The 16,443-nt window shown below is 36.1% G+C and overlaps 1 protein-coding gene across 2 annotated transcripts; it reads right to left on the minus strand.

The window, feature by feature from the left end:
• Positions 1 to 2,811: 2,811 nt before the first annotated feature.
• On the minus strand, positions 2,812 to 15,451 carry LOC127970901 (fibroblast growth factor 18). Of its 2 annotated transcripts, none has more exons than XM_052573606.1 (5): positions 14,514 to 15,451; positions 14,291 to 14,327; positions 9,453 to 9,615; positions 5,302 to 5,408; positions 2,812 to 4,326 (listed from the first exon to the last, which is right to left on the minus strand). In XM_052573606.1, exons 1-5 carry the CDS (start codon positions 14,543 to 14,545, stop codon positions 4,048 to 4,050), a joined length of 618 nt encoding a protein of 205 aa, XP_052429566.1. In that variant the 5' UTR covers positions 14,546 to 15,451; the 3' UTR covers positions 2,812 to 4,047. The 2 variants fall into 2 exon arrangements, with proteins under 2 accessions (XP_052429566.1, XP_052429565.1); XM_052573605.1 differs by having other exon boundaries at positions 2,816 to 4,326; positions 9,444 to 9,615; positions 14,514 to 15,449.
• Between the last annotated feature and the right edge of the window lie 992 nt (positions 15,452 to 16,443).

Here is a 16,443-nt window from a genome sequence, read left to right on the forward strand (position 1 = left end):
CTCAGAAATCATTATTATATTCTGATTTACTGCTCAAGAAATTTGTGCTGCTTAATATTTTTGTGAAACCATGATACATTATTTTCAGCACTTGTAAATAATAATAATAATTATTATTATTATTATTATTATTGAATCCTATTTTTGAATAATATTAAAAATATTTTTATATTAATGATGATTCCTTATGAATTTGTATCCTGTTTATGCATTACCTGACCAGTTAAATTAAAAGTTGTCTTTATATGCATTTGTGTTCTGTTGTTCTGTAATAGGCAATTTCATTTTAATTATCTTTCTTTTTCTTTTCTTCATTGCCGTTGTTCTGTGAAAAAGCAAAAACACACAAAAAAATTATATATAAAAAATTATGATGATGATGATTATATAAAATATATATATCCTATCTTTTCTTTTTTTTCTGGGAGAAAAAATAATGTTAGTTTCTATGCTATAGAAAGAAAATATGTTAGACTTGTTAGCAAGTATTTTTCAGAGCTGTTTTTCTTTCATTTAGAGAGTAAGAAACAGAAAAACACAGATTTCGTGTGGTGCTGTGAAGTCATTTTAATGTGTACATATTTTCAGCAACTTTAAAACATTTGTATGCCTTATCACCTCTTGAATCAGCCCTCCTACTCACCCTATCACCAAAAATGTGTGCAAAAAAAAAGGGTTTTGAGTAACAGTAAGACCCAAAACAGCAGCGCTGCATTAAACATCATCGGACAGACTCCTGTGTGTGAACGCTCCGTCTGGCCCGAGTAATTCAAGCTTGGAGAGGACACCCATCTACAAAAATATGGCCTGCTATTATTCAGCCTTAAGGAAGGAATAATAAAAAGGGGAAAAGAAAGACAATCCGTCAGCCATCTAAATCAGCTGACATCCCCAGGTCTCCCCGCGCTGCAGTGCTGCTTCTGATAACATCAGTGAGAAGTTAAACAAAAGGCATTTTTCCCTCAAACTGGCCATCTTTCAGCTTGACTACTGCTGTAAACATCATTCCAGAACACAACATTATGAGACATCTTACCCTACATTCCTGATCCTCCTTTTTAAAGGGAGAGCGAAGACTCAGAGCTTTGCCAAAAGAAGACTCCTAAGAGCTTGGAGACGCACGGAGGGGGAGAGTTACAGCGTTGAAAAAAAATGTACCACCGTCCCGACAGCGAGTTTTGCTCAAGAGCTCTCGCTTTCACCTTCGAGTCTGTTATTGACACATCGAGAATTAGAATAAATTCTCTCTAGTGGCTCATGCAGACTGTCTAATGAGCTCGCCGTCATCCGCAGAAGTAATTTCTCCCAGAACAAGGTTTCATACCAGAAGTTTTGGAAATCCATTTGGAAAAGGAATAGTTCCATTGACCTTAATACCTTTCCGAACATTCTCTTTGAGCATTCCTTCACTCCCTTCGGTTCTAATTGATTTCATAAAAGCGGTAATATGTAAAAGCGAGGAGGGGCTCTGTTGATATAACCTTGAATCTAAATGATCCTTGAATCCCCATGTTGTCTGAGAAACTCTTCACTGTCTTTAAACGCCTCATAACTTCCCCATGACACATTTTCTGGACCGCGTCTTCAACTTCCACAGTGCAATTTCCTCTTTGTCTCGTGTCCTATGGCAAATTATCAACTGTAACCTCTGCGTCAAAAGCCAACTCCTTGGTGCTGCATTTAGCACGCGTCGGACACCTAGTAGTTCAGGACCGTCTATGCACACACGCATGGGCCTGTTTAATGTGTTTCAAGACCCATATTCTTCTCTAAAAGCTCTTTTCTTTATTATTCAATCAGTCAGAGTCAATGTGAAGATTGACTTGCATCAAATTGAGCAAGGCTCCAAATATGGATCTTTAACTCTTCAGTGCTTACTAATAAACGATACACAAGTCTAGGTTTCCATAAATTAATTAATTATTTAGAATTAATTAATGAGATATTATGATTTGCATATAATTAAATCCTAATACACAGTCTTATACTTAAGTCTCATGTCTGCTTGGGATGCAATAATGATTCATTTTATTGCACTATTCTGCTGATTAATTGGGTCTGGTTGAAAAAAATAAAGAAATAAAGAAATGACAACAGTTCTTGAATATTTTTAACAAGAATAATTATCTGACATTTTCCTTTTTAAAATATGGGAATAAATCACAGCTGGGAACACTATTTATCATGGCACTGAATGTGAGTGTTTAGCATCCCAGTTGCTACATTCTCTCTCTCTCTCTCTCTCACTGTCTGTCTCGGTGTCTATAGATTTCAGTGTTATGTATCTGGAGATTATGCCAATGAAGAGTTTATGCTTGTAAAGATGCAACAGTTGTCTGGAAATATACTTTTTAAAGACCTACAAAAATTTGAATATTTAAATTACAGTGTTGTTGTTTTTTTCATGTATCTGTGAAATTGCTCCATAGTTTTCCATTGTTTTCAATACAAAACACACAGCAAAGAATGAATGAATGAATGAATTCTCTAACTGAGTGGTTTTCTCTTTGTTTTCCACTACAAATACCTCAACATTCTTAAATTAAGATATATTAACTTAAGTGCAATGACTTATTTAGTCCTGTTTTCTGAAAAATGCATCAATAAGAAGTGAGTTTATTCGGAAAAACAGAAAATATACCTGTCAAAATTGAGGAAGTAAGTCTTTTTTTTTTTTTTTGATGCATTACGGCTTGACAGTTAAGTTGTTTTCATTGACACATTACACTGAAAGGAGTCTTTTGACCCACACATTTGAAATCACCTTGCAACTGTCTACAGCAGCAGGTACTGTGGGTTGCATATAATGCAACATTGAATTTCTAGCACTGCAATATTGTCCATAATACATCCAAACATACAAAAACAACAATAACATATATTCATTTTCCATATATAGTCCTCTTTTTTTATTATTATTAACAGAGGTCAAATAAATTCATCAAGACATATTTACAGAGAAAGGCAATAAATATTTTATAATAGTAATAAAATTATTATTTTTTGCATACATTTATTTAATCGTACGAGTGGCATGATTGTTAGTAACGTCTGACAGACGATGAGTGTATAGACGAGTGTATACTACAGCTACACCCATATGGAGAGTCGACCTCACCAACAGTCTGCAGAAGTGATTCCCTCCTTCTCAAACCTTCTAGAACTGAGAGAAAGCGTTCTAGTACACAAAGAACATGACTGATTGTCAGGCGGACCGATTTCATTGGCTGAGTGACCTGGAAGTAGTCAAAACCCATCACTTGTCGAGTGTCCGGGACTTTAAGAGCAATGCATCATACCTGGTTTTGCATTAAGTATAGCTTACATTTAGGGAGCCCGCATGATCTGCATGTACGCATGATCCAAATGTAGAGCATTGGAGCGATTCCCCAAACCTTTTTCCAGTCCCTTCATATCCAGGCTCGCGTCTGTTAGTTCTCACACACACTATCACCACAGCTAAAGCTGATATCTGGCTAGTCAAAGCACGTCGATCTAAGCTGAATCAAAGAATATCGAAGCATTCTGCGCATTGGGCCCGAGAGAAGGCCTGCTGTCCATCCCACAGAGAGGCTCTTCAAAATATTGCACTCAAAGCTTCACGTTTACTAATGGAGGCCTGCAAAGGTCACATGAGTCTGTTATCGCTCTGTCGTTATGTCTCCATGACAGCCCATTCCAGTGGAAAATATTGGATCCTTGTTGTTGGGGGGCAACACAAATGAAAATAAAAGGTTTCCCAGGTGGTGCAGTATGCTCTTATCGCTATTCCAGAGTTTAAACGTGTCAAACCAGGAGACGCTAGTTCCTTACAGGTCATCCTTAGTTATCCAGTATAAATAAAATAACAGACACCAATTACGTTTAAAAAAGACCCACGCTGAACAGCTGGGAGAAACTTGACGCTTCTGAAATATAAAAATAAAACATCTTTGAACTTAAGTTTCTTGTCTCTTTTCTGTCGCCATTGTTTATTTGTGTCCTCTTCCTTCTCCTGTTTCGGATTAGATTAAAGGTGTTTGTCAGGTAAGAAGCACGGGGAGCGACTCAGTCCGTTTTGGGGTTGGGTTTTAAACGCCGCGCCCTACGTGTCCGTTTCGTTACCGTCGTGAAACGGAACTCCTCCAGAGGGTCCACTTTTCCTTTGGGGTGGCGCTTCATGAAATGCACTTCCTGTTGTGTTTGCGTGGTCTTGGAGCCTTTTTTGGGTCGACCCTTTCGGTTGAAACCCAAATACCAGCCTTTGTACTTGGCCGACACCAGCGCCGTGTAGTTGTTCTCCAAATATTCCTCCACAAAGACGCACTCTTGGTTATTCCCATTGGGCTGAGGAGAAAAGAAAGGATGACGTGTCAGAAAAATGGTCCACTTGTTGAACAACCCCTCAGCTGATGGTCTAATGGTCTGATCTGATTTTATTTACAACCTGTCAGTCAATATTTGTAAAACATAAACCCTAAAACATAGTTTTCTCAAAGTTCATGACTGCTCACAGATTTAAAAATAACAATACTATGTATTATATACAACATATTTCAGAATCTGTTAGCAACACAGCCAAGTTGTATTTTCCCTTAAAAAATAAATAAATAATCTCAATGATAGAAAATATAGAAAAGGCCCTCTTTTTTAATATACCATTTATTATAATTTCACACTTTAGTTTTAAAGTTTTATTAAAAACTGATCTGCAGTTTACACATCTATACTATAAAACTATTGTATGACAAGACGCCTACTCGTCTTGCAAAGCATAATGTTTTTAAAAGAATGACCAGTTTTTGCCAACAAGACACAATAATTGGGCCCTTCAGCTTAGGGTCAGTTCAAAATAAGCCAGTGAAGCACGTAATGTCCTATTCATGGCAAATGTAGGGGGTGTTGGTCTTTCCACTAAGATTTGTTTGTGGTATGGCAGTTACAAGGACTTGGAAAAACGGACAATTTTAACTTCAAACAGCCAGCCTGAATATTTCATTTTTGTTTGAATAGATGGTATTAAAAGATGTGTTGACTGGCTCCATTATATAACCATCATGTAGGTTACAGTAGCAGTGGTTTGGGTCCCAACTACAAACTCATGTATTAAGTTGACATTCACTAAACATGCAATACATGAGTTAATCATATTCAGAACTGCAATTATAAACAAGCTCATGTGTAAATCAAAAGCATACACACAGGAGCCAAAAACTATTTTGTTACATACATATCGTAGTTTAATGGGCCTAAACCTGTTTTTTATGCCTGTTTGTAAGACAAACAGATATTTTTAGTTCCGATGTGTGATAGTAAACATACCTTTCCAATAATTTTGCCGTTCTTGTTCATGCAGATGTAGTATCCACTCTCTTTCCCTTTTATTCGAATGTGACTGCCGAATGTTTCCGTCTCCACAACAAGTAAAGCTGAGGGTAAAAATAAACACAGTTTACTTTTGAGTTCATGAAGGCAATATGATTCTCATAGAATTCAATACATTTTGTTAGAAATAAACTCCAGAAACATACGTTTCCGTGTGAATTTGTTAAGAACACACCTGATTCATAGTTAGAAAATTGTTCATTTAATTAAATAAATAAAAGCATTGCCTTATGTAAAATATATATTTTATTTTAAGACCATTTAGATTTTTATTTAATTGTATTTCACAAATTCTCTTTAATTTTTTAAAGTCAAAAACATATATATTAAAACATGTTAATTTATTTATTATTAGTTTGTTTTTGTTTTTTTAATAATTGCAGTGCAAATATTAGTCACTTTTTTTTACTAGTTACTATTTTATTAGTTACTAGTTATTTAATGCAGCGGTATGACCAAAAAAAAAAAAAAAAAAAAAAAAAAACTACTTACATGTATAAATGTATATAGTATACTATACTTTTTTGATTCAAAACTACATTTGGCATGTGAACTATTTAAAAAAAACAACTGTGAGAGAAACGTAATGATTCGTCATACACTACAGCTCCCTCACAACTCCTAAAAAACTCTCTCAACTCTCTCTCTCTTTCTCTCTGTAACCACCTTTGTTAAGGGTCCCTCTCTTGGGGGGGAAGCAATCTGCCAAACTCCTTGAAGCAGTTCAGATCCCCAGGGATTGGGTTTCCACTTGCCTTTAGTTCGTGCTCACTCAATCAAAAAGTTAGGATGATCCATTTGTTGAACACACTGGGCTATTCAAAGGTGCTCAAAGCAGAGAGGCTTAGAGAGCAACACCAAAACTGTCCCCTTCCAAAACAGCCCCGGGCAACATGAGAGGAACGACTAATCCAGGCAGGGCACTTGAGATCAAATGAGGGTGGGAAAGATCCCACTCCTCAGTGGCACAGACCGCTTTAACAAGTGCATGACTTTTTGAAAGATATGCCTGAAAAATACAGCAACTATTCCTGTATTTAAATGAACTCTGTACCTAAAAACCGAATGCTTAAAGCAGTCAGCTCACCATCTGTGCATCTCTCACGCCATCTGATTTCTTACTGGTGCATCTTATTAATATTAAAGCACAGATGTCAACCGGACACATTGACCTTCAGTAATGTGAATGTTTTATTATCCCAAACGGGTGAAACTGAAGACATTTTTGAGATGTTTCTGGGAAGGCGAGTGTTTGCTGATAAATGAGCCATACGAGTGCAAGACCTGATCCAGCAGTGTGTTCAGGGTCGTTTTCATGTTGCTTTTGCTTTACTCAAGGAAACTAGCTGTGTTTAAGTCGATGTGAAAGACTGTTCGCCACCCATTTATTTCTGAAACATGACGCATTACAAAGTGAAACTGGATATTCAGTTTTTATTCCTGCTGGATAAAATCCCGTCTGTCCAACACTCTCTACAGATCAGGTTGCAGACGGCAATTCACATTGACTTTAAACATACTTCGAACATACACTACTCATCAACAGTCTGGTGTCAGCAAGATTTTACTCTTATGCAAAACAAGACTTTATTTGATGAAAAATATAGTAAAGATAGTAATATTGTAAAACATTATTACAATTTAAAATAACTGTTCTCTATTTAAATGTTTCACGATAGATAGATAGATAGATAGATAGATAGATAGATAGATAGATAGATAGATAGATAGATAGATAGATAGATAGATAGATAGATAGATAGATAGATAGATAGATAGATAGATAGATAGATAGATAGATAGATAGATAGATAGATTTTTAGATAGATTTTTTCTTGGTTCAAACCCCCATGATCCTGCAAAGCATAAGCGATATGGAAAATGGATGGATGGATGTTTTAATGAATTATCATCCTTTATTCAAAACCAGGTATGACACAAGCACATTTTGCATTCTCAGCATTGCCACAAGGGATGCTATAGCGAACACAAGCATAAAATGTCTGCTTCTATGGTAACGACTGTCATTTTCCGACATCATGCAGTTTAATGGCACAGATATTTAAAGATGATAAGATTTATGACAATTCTGAACCCAACCCTGATCACCAAAACACCACAAAACATGAATATAAGCACAAACTGCTGACCAAATGTACAGTGAATCAAAGTAATAGTTCACCCAAAAATGAAATCTATGATTTATGATCAATCACTCACCCTAATGTTGCTTAAAACCTCTAAGATTCATTCACAAATCAGACAAAAATAGTTCTCTTAATAACTCTGAATGAATGTGCAAGGTCAATATCAGGACGCGGAGGAGATAAATAGTTAAAAGGTCTTTTTTTTTTCTTTGCAAACAAAAAGTATTCTCATAGCTTTGTAAAATTACGGTTGAACCACTGATGTCAAATGGACTATTTTACCGATGTCCTTGCTACATTTCTGAACCTGTCTATGGGAGGGTCAGAGAGCTCTCGGAATTCATCAAAAATATTTTAATTTGTGTTTTGAAGATGAACAAAGGTCTCACATTTTTGGAACAACATGAGCGTGATAAATTAATGACAGAATTTTCATTTTAGGGTGAACTATCCCTTTAAGCACAAACATAAGACTAAAACTCCACACAAACAGAAACGGAGCACTAGGAATCCAAAGGATAATACGACTACATAAGAAACAGGATTATGTAGGTATAGGAATCCCGCACTAGAGCTTTATGGAGTCGTGTCTGTTGTGGAATCTTTATGCTGAACGGCTCTGACTGACACAAACGAGCACAAGCCTGAAATATAAACATGCTTGTATCAGTCGGCAAAGTTAAGTGCAGCATTCAGTGTGTTTATCTTCACTCTGAGTCTCTGTTCTTACACTCGTACCGCTGGGGCACGCTGCCCATCAGTTCTGTGCTTTTTATTTTGTTTATACTTTAATACATTTTGATTAATAACAGCTCAGGTTGGATGTTAAAGAGAAGAAGTTCATCTTAGATATGATATTAGCAGACCTAGATGGAATTCGCTGAGGAAATGAGGTATTTAAACATGGCAACATGAGTTCAACTGAGCTAATGGAGAGTACTAAACACTTTATGTTGGTGGAATGCATTCATTTAATTAGCCTAATTATTTAGTCAATTAAAAAGCAAGAGGCAGCTTGAATGATGCTATATATACATAATTATCAGAAAACTGATTAAAGCATGCTCTCAATCAGAGATTGCAACAAATAAAGCCATTTAGGAAGAATTTAAAATATGCAACGGCAGAATATTTTTGAGTTAAAGCAATAGTTCTTCCAAAAATAAACAGTCTTTAATCATTTATCCACCCTCATGTCATTCCGAACCTGTATGACTTTATTTCCTCATGTTGAATTTCTGATGAACATCCTGCAACTCTTTTTAATATAATGAAAGTGAATTCAAGCACTGAAATGACAAAAAAGAACCATACAAATATTATAAAAGTTTTATAAAAGTGGTCCAGTTTACTTGACAGTGTGAAAAAGACACTGACTGAGACTGTTTTTACTGAATATCTGTTCTTGAGAGTTCACTGAGTGAATTAGAAAAAAATATCCCACCCCATATATATTGATGTAAACATCATAAACATAAACACTGTAAACATGTTTATGCATATACAGTAAATATTGTTTTCAGAATATGGCTGCAATCTGAATATTGACCTTAAACATAATTTGATGTGCATGAAAAAGTCAATGATGTTGCAACAGCAGTTAACTTTATTGTCATTGAATAATGGCTTATTGTGCTTAGTTGTATACCCAACAATTTGTTTTGTTTTTTTGCATCTTTATTAAGAGTTATTGCAAGTGCATGGAAAAGAGTAACCAGTGCAGTCCTTATAACGCCTCCATTTGTGTTTAATAAAAGAAACAAAGTCATACAGGTTTGGAATGACATGAGGGTGAGCAAATGATCCCAGAAATGTAATTTTTGGTTGAACTATCTCTGTAAATCATTGTGCCTTATGTGTTCAAAAGCAGACTACAAACAGGTAACAGGTTCTTCTGCGTGGTTTATTCAGAGCACAGGAACACTCCCGTACCGTACTTGCCCCCATCGTCTCCATTGGCGTTGATCTTCTTGCCCAGGATCTGCACATGTTTCCCAGTGGTTCTGCTGTAGAGCTGATATATCCGCACCTGCTTCCGACTCACATCATCTCTGGTGTGGTTCTCGATGTAGAACCGGAAGTCGGCAGAACTCTGTTGAGATTCCTAGAACCAGTAAGAACAAAATGTGTGTTGATCTGTGTCTTGATTCAGTTTTAAAACTGCATGCCTCTTCTGCTGTGGGTACAATCCTGTTCCCGGTCAAAAATGACCCGCCTTATAAAAACTGCTTTTACATCTTTCTTTCTGCTATATTATCAACCGGTACTGGGGCTTAATCTTTTTTTTTTTTTTTTTACTCATCTTCTTTCAATTTGCACAAGTTTTGTATTTCTTTTTGGAACTGATTGGTTGTAGGCCTCATTCATCTGAGATGCATTTCCTAAAAGCGTCGTAAGCTTAAGTTGATGGTAGAACCATAATCACCAATGGAGCTATGGCCAACTTAGGAAAAGGAGCCCTGGTCTTATGCATTTCAGATTCTGAATGAAACAAAAAAGCATTATTTGTGGATAATTTGGGAAATGCTAATAGCTCAATCAGTTACAAAAAGAAAAACAAAACCTGTGCTAATTGAAAGAAAACAGGTTAATAAAATGTTTAAATCCAATTGCATAATAAATTGTAGTAAATTATTTTGTAGACCGGTCATTTTTGATTGGGAACACTACAAGTGTTTAACAAAGGGAAAAAAAATAACAAAAATGATCACATCTTTTGGGAAGTTACAATACACTTATGTGAGCGTAAATTTGTAAAAATGTACATTTATCAGTAAATTTTAGTCCAATGCTACAACATAAACTAGCATTTTCGGCGAAAAGAAAATCCTCTGTGCGTCAAACAACATTAGTAACTGAGTTTACTTTCATCGTGTGAAACAAGAGGTTGGGATTTCATAAATTGAGAATTGACTGGAAAGTGTCTATTACATGCCAGAACAGTGGTAGTCGTTTCAGAGGAAAAACTTTTTTTCATGCTGATGAAAAATTATGACAACACTTTTTTTTTAAGGAAAAACATGCTGCCATGAAACAGTCACAATAAGAGCCAGGAATGTGTACTGTGTATAACGTAAACAGGGTCAAATTTTGATATCATGTTGAATCAACACTTTACAGCAGAAATTGAATTTGATTTATATTTTAAAAAGGTTTGCATAGTTGATTTTCTTATTAACTCCAGCGAAACCGCTTTGAAACAACCCGTATTGTACAAAGTCCTATATAAATAAATGTGACTTGACTCAATTCCAAGCAATAAAAGAATTCAATGAAAGTTCAGATCACAGTGATTCCTGCATGTTTTGGTGCCCGTCTCTCTCTCTCTCTCTCTCACACTAAATAAAACATCTGAATACACTGAGCCTGGAGCTACACAGAGAAGTCAAGTTTTCAATTTCCACAAGCAAGTCTCCAGCAATTATCCACCTGAAAGATCTAACTCTGTCATCAAACAAATATCTGCCTAAGGTAAGAATCACACTCATAAATCAAACATACACACCTGTAAGTATGGGAAGTACTTGTACACAACTGAAGACTGCTGCACTGGTACACACACACAAACACACAAAGCACTAACATCATAAAATACAATATAGCTTGCCATGGCATCTCCTGTCGCTCACATTCACAATCACCCGAGGCTTTATATGAAAATCACCAATCCACTTCTCATCCAATATCCTCATATCTTTCCTCCTCCTCCTCTTCTGATTTCAATTCTTATGTGAGGAAAACATATACCTCTAAAAACCCTGGAATCTCTGTCCCAGCCAAGACTGCTCTCACGGGCTGAAACGAGGGGTAATTATCCTGTAATGAGCTTTTATGTGGCTTCTCTCAGGTGGTTAATTACGCTCACATTACATGCTTCCACTCCATGTTATTTTAACCTCGGCTAATTAATGACATTTAGGGAGCATGAGGGGAAAAGCGCAGCTTACGGTACAAAAAAAAAAAAAAAAAAACCGGGGTTGAGAAAGAAACTTCCATAGAGATTTATGCTGAATGCAAGACTGCTAAGAAATACATCAGCATGACACAACTGGCTAAATTAACCCATTAATGCTGGAACTATTCAATCACAAATGAAAATCACTTCGAAACAATGTAATTATTCCATTTTCCCCAAGAAAAGAAAAAGCAAAATAAGATACTGAATATATTGATAAAAACACTACCATTCAACAAATTGAGTTCGTAAGATTTATTTCTAAAATGTTTTTAAAATAAGTTTCTCATGCACACCAAGGCTGCATTTATTTGATGAAAAATACTTTATTTTGTTTTCAATTTAAATACATTTTCAAATGTGATTTAATCCTGTACTGCAAAGTAGAAATTACACCAGTGACATATTTTTTTTTTTTTTGTTAGGGGTCCACATTTATTTATTTATTTATTTTATTTTTTGGCAATGTGGAAAAGAGTTGTGCTACTTAATTTTTTGTGTGGGTTGAAAATGTCATAACATAATAAAGTTCAAAAGAACAGCATTTATTTGAAACAAATATTTTAACATTATAAATGTCTTTACTGCTACTTTTAAACAATTTAATGCATCTTTGCTGAGTATAAAAATAATAAAATAAACACTTACTGACCCCAAACCTTCGAACGGTAGCATATATTTCTTGATAAATATACTGGAGAAGAACTATTGAATGTAAGCTATAATAAACAAAATCACAATGGCATTTAGGGCGGTCATGTAGAATAATGCCAAAAGGTCAAAGGTGATCATTCATAGCGGTTTGAATGTAAAATTACATCCTGAATCCTCAAAGTTCAATCTAATTTTTAAAGATTTGACCACTGCAGCAGACAACATCTAGTGTTCAACAAACCAAAAGACATTTCACAAAACTGCCTAAATATGAAACAACTATAAACATATTAGTTCCAGATAGATACCCTAAAATCTTCTAGAAAAATAAACTGTATTCATTTCAGTCATTGTTATACATTTTATTTTCCTAGATAAATACATAGCTTAGATTCAAACAGGAGTCATCATACGTTACGTCAAAAACAACTCAGTTTAACACAGAATCAAGTTTACTTCTAAGCTCTTGGCCAAAGAAGCACACACACACAGACACAACTCCCGCGCACACACAGCCTCTCCTCGGAAGGGTTTACTCTCAAATCTGGCCATCTAGTCAGACACAGAGGTGTGTTTTGTAGACAGTTGCGTACGGACGGGAGCGGGAAGGCAGAGGGCATGCCTATGCAGGGAGCGAGCCACGGCCAAACATTTTTATCACGCCGCCCGACTCCCTTCAAAACCAACCTAGTCACACGAATCTCACACTGACTTCAAAAGCCCGGCCCTGTCCCGAGCACTCTTGCATGTCAGATAGGCCCTATCTGCAGACACCACTCTCTGTGCAGGATGCATCTCAGGAAACAACGCTTCAGTGCACCGTCACTTAAACTGTGCTTATCACGCCATCTTTCACTGCATTTCCTTAATAACAACTTTGTTTGTTTTCTCAGAGAACCAATAAACAACAAAGGCCAATGTTAGCAGAAGAAGCAAGTGATACTTGTACTCTGTCTATCAATGACCTAATGAAGAACTACTGTCATAACTGCCACACTAAAACCTTGTTTGTGCCAACTGCTTTAGAACAAAACTGAATGCAAACAGAATTATATAACCAACATGGGTCTCGTTTTCTTCCAAGCAGTGGCTTTTGTTCCTGGTCTGAGCGGTGATCGCCCCCTTCTATTACGACATTCTGATGCAAGTTTTATAATCACAATGCCTTGACCCATTTGCCAGGAGAAAAAAAAAAAAGGCTCTCAATAAGCCCTCCCCGCCTCGTGAGGAATGTACATCTGTCAGTAAAGACGGATTTAAGGAACTGCAGATATCTAATTACTTATGCGTTAGGTATATCTTGTTGGTTGAATTCAAAAGATTAGTCACCTTCCTCAAAGTCTTGGGAGAGTCTGAGATTGCAGCTAGTCTGACCTTAAAAGCTTTTAAAAGGAAATAAGAAATTGACCACTTTTTAGCCTCTTTAGATTTATTAATTTGGACGCAGATAGTCGATGTACACTGTATATGCATATACTTGTATACACTTAAAATATTATTAATTAAATTTAATCATATATATATATATATATATATATATATATATATATATATATATATATATATATATATATATATATATATATATATATATATATATATACTGCTGTAGCAAATACATATTTTATTCATTTTTATTAAATCTAATCTTAATTGTATTTAATATGCAATTAATTTAATTTTATTTAATTTAATTTAAATGTTCAATGTTCCTCCTCCAAGAAATAAATATTACACACACAAATGCATTTCACCTCCACTAAAAGGTCACAGAGTTCACAAATAAAAACGCTCAAAACTTAAATTTAAATGCACATATTGCTTATTTTAGTATTCAGCGTGAAATCAGTCAAAACATGAGTTTACTCACTATTCTGAACGAAATAATTATGCCTACTTATGACTAGATTCATGGTCAAACACACGAAAAAATAAGCACAAAAGTAAAAAGCCAGACTTTTAGAGAAAAATAATTTCAATTCTTATGGCAAGACCACCAGCAAATCCAATTATTATTTTTTTTGCAGCCTCTGGGTTGTAGATTTCCCATGCATGCCTCTGTTCTCAAAACCCTCAAGACAACAAATGAAACAAGCGTTGTGTTTGCGCTCCGTCGGCACATCCTCATAATCCCTGCCTTAATCCAGACTCATGACACGGCCAGACTTACCTGCAACTGGAAGTAGAGGACCAGAAAATGTAAACACCTGGAAAGAGAAAGAGAGAGAGAATGAGAGGGAGAGACAGAAGGGAAGTAAGGAGGGGTGAATCACAAGCAATTACACCAGATAAAAATGTAGCAGTTCATCTTAAACCTGGCTTTGAGCGACTTCTATTGGCAAGAATGTACGAACTCAACGTGAATCAAATAAAGTATTAAGAATATTCCTTACACGTAGATGAACCTTGACGGCAGACCAGACATCTTGGTCAAATACACCTGTTTCCAGCGTTTCCCGCTCCAGTAAGTGCCGCGCGGAGCCCCGCCACCGTCTCACACACAAAATCCCGGAGGAGAGGTGCAATCCCAAGGAAAAGAGAGATGAAGGAAGTGTAAATGTGCCGCTGGAAGCAGCATGGGGCTGTTTCTTGTTTAAAAGAGAGCTGAATGAACGCAAATCAGTGTCTTCCCCGTGGTGTCCCCGCTTCCCCGCGGTCCGCGCGCGCTGCGCTCTCTCGCCAAAGCGCGCAAAGATTGAATTAGTTAAAAAAGACTGAAGTGGGGTGTCTCCTCCTCGGTGAACAATCCGCGACCTTTAGTGCTTACTCTTGATCCAGTATGCGAGATGAAAAGATAAATTCCGTTCGTACCTGCCGAAGTCACCTGAAAGCGCACACCTTACGTGGATCATTCCAAGCTTCCCGTGTCCATTGTTTGGAGAGGGAAAACTTTCCCAGCAAGTCAGGATAGATGAGTTACGGTTAGAAGTCTCTTCTTTAGATGTTGCTTCACTGTTATCCGAGTCGTTTGTACATAAAAGGCGCGCAGAACCGTGGCGAATCCTGGAAGAGCGCTGGGTGATGTACGAGACCGTCTGTATGTGTGCCGAGGAGGGCTGGAGCGCACTGAGGGGTTTTGGGTTGGTGGTGGGTGGTGGGTGGAAACCTGTCAGTGGTTTTGCACCTGATAGGGTGATCCGAGAGAGTCCATCGGTGAGCGGAACGCGCCTTTCCTCTGTTTGAGCACAGTTTACTTTGCGCTTCTCGAGGTTTCTTAAACTCTGTCGTCGATTCGATGGGAATCTGTGAGAATTCCTTGCGGATTTCACATAAGAACTCGTAAACAGGTGCATTTCAGTTGAGCAAAACCAGACACGCGGTGTCGAGATAAAAAAAAAAATTTGAATTGCATTCTACTGCTGCTGATAATGTAATATGAGCCAAGGTCATTACGTTTGAATAAATTATTAAATAAAATATTATTATAATTATTTTAATAGTAAAATCTTAATAATCATAAATTAATACTTGAGTCAAAGACAAATAAGGATGTCAGAGATGATAAAAGGAAGAAATGGTTTTAAAAAACAGGTATTAAACATGCTGTTGTTGTTGTTTTTTTACAATTATTTAAATTTAGTGAATCTGAAAGTTCTATAAAGTTATATATACTATACTTTATATATTTATCGTGTTTATTCATTCTTAATTACATTTTCTCACTGTCTTTGTTTTACGATTTTCATATCACATGATAACCAAATGGCTTTCCCATATATATATATATATATATATATATATATATATATATATATATATATATATATATATATATATATATATATATATATATATATAGTTATAAGTTATAAATAAATCTGTATTTATTTGTTTGAAGTAGAAGTGTGAATTAAATCCCTTAGATAGTTAATGATGCAACAAAATGTAAGTATTATTTTTATAAGTATTTAGGTATTTCTTGCCAATCACTGATTACCCTCATTCGGCTCGTTTGTCAGCTTCCCAAACCTGAAAGTGTTTTATTGGTGGAGTTTGTTGATTCCTCTCAGACAGCATTGAAATGCAAGTGCTTGTCGAACTCGAATTTTCAATATTGTGCTATAAGTCATCAGGCATTGAAATGCATCAGAGGTGTGAATGTGTTTACAAGGTCTTCTGAACATGCCCCCTGCCAGCTGCAAGTTTATTCCCTCAACAGCCCCTTTCTCAGCTGTGATCAGAGAAAAAAAGAAACATTTACTCATTTACATTACTGCTTTTACGTTTTACCGTAATCTGTCATTTGCAAAGAATTAACTTCCAAAGCATAGCTAAGATTTATAAGAGGTTAAAAACGAACAAACTTACAAAGCATGTGGTGTA

Source organism: Carassius gibelio, chromosome B14 (genome assembly GCF_023724105.1).
Source record: "Carassius gibelio isolate Cgi1373 ecotype wild population from Czech Republic chromosome B14, carGib1.2-hapl.c, whole genome shotgun sequence".
Taxonomy (NCBI): Eukaryota; Metazoa; Chordata; class Actinopteri; order Cypriniformes; family Cyprinidae; genus Carassius; species Carassius gibelio.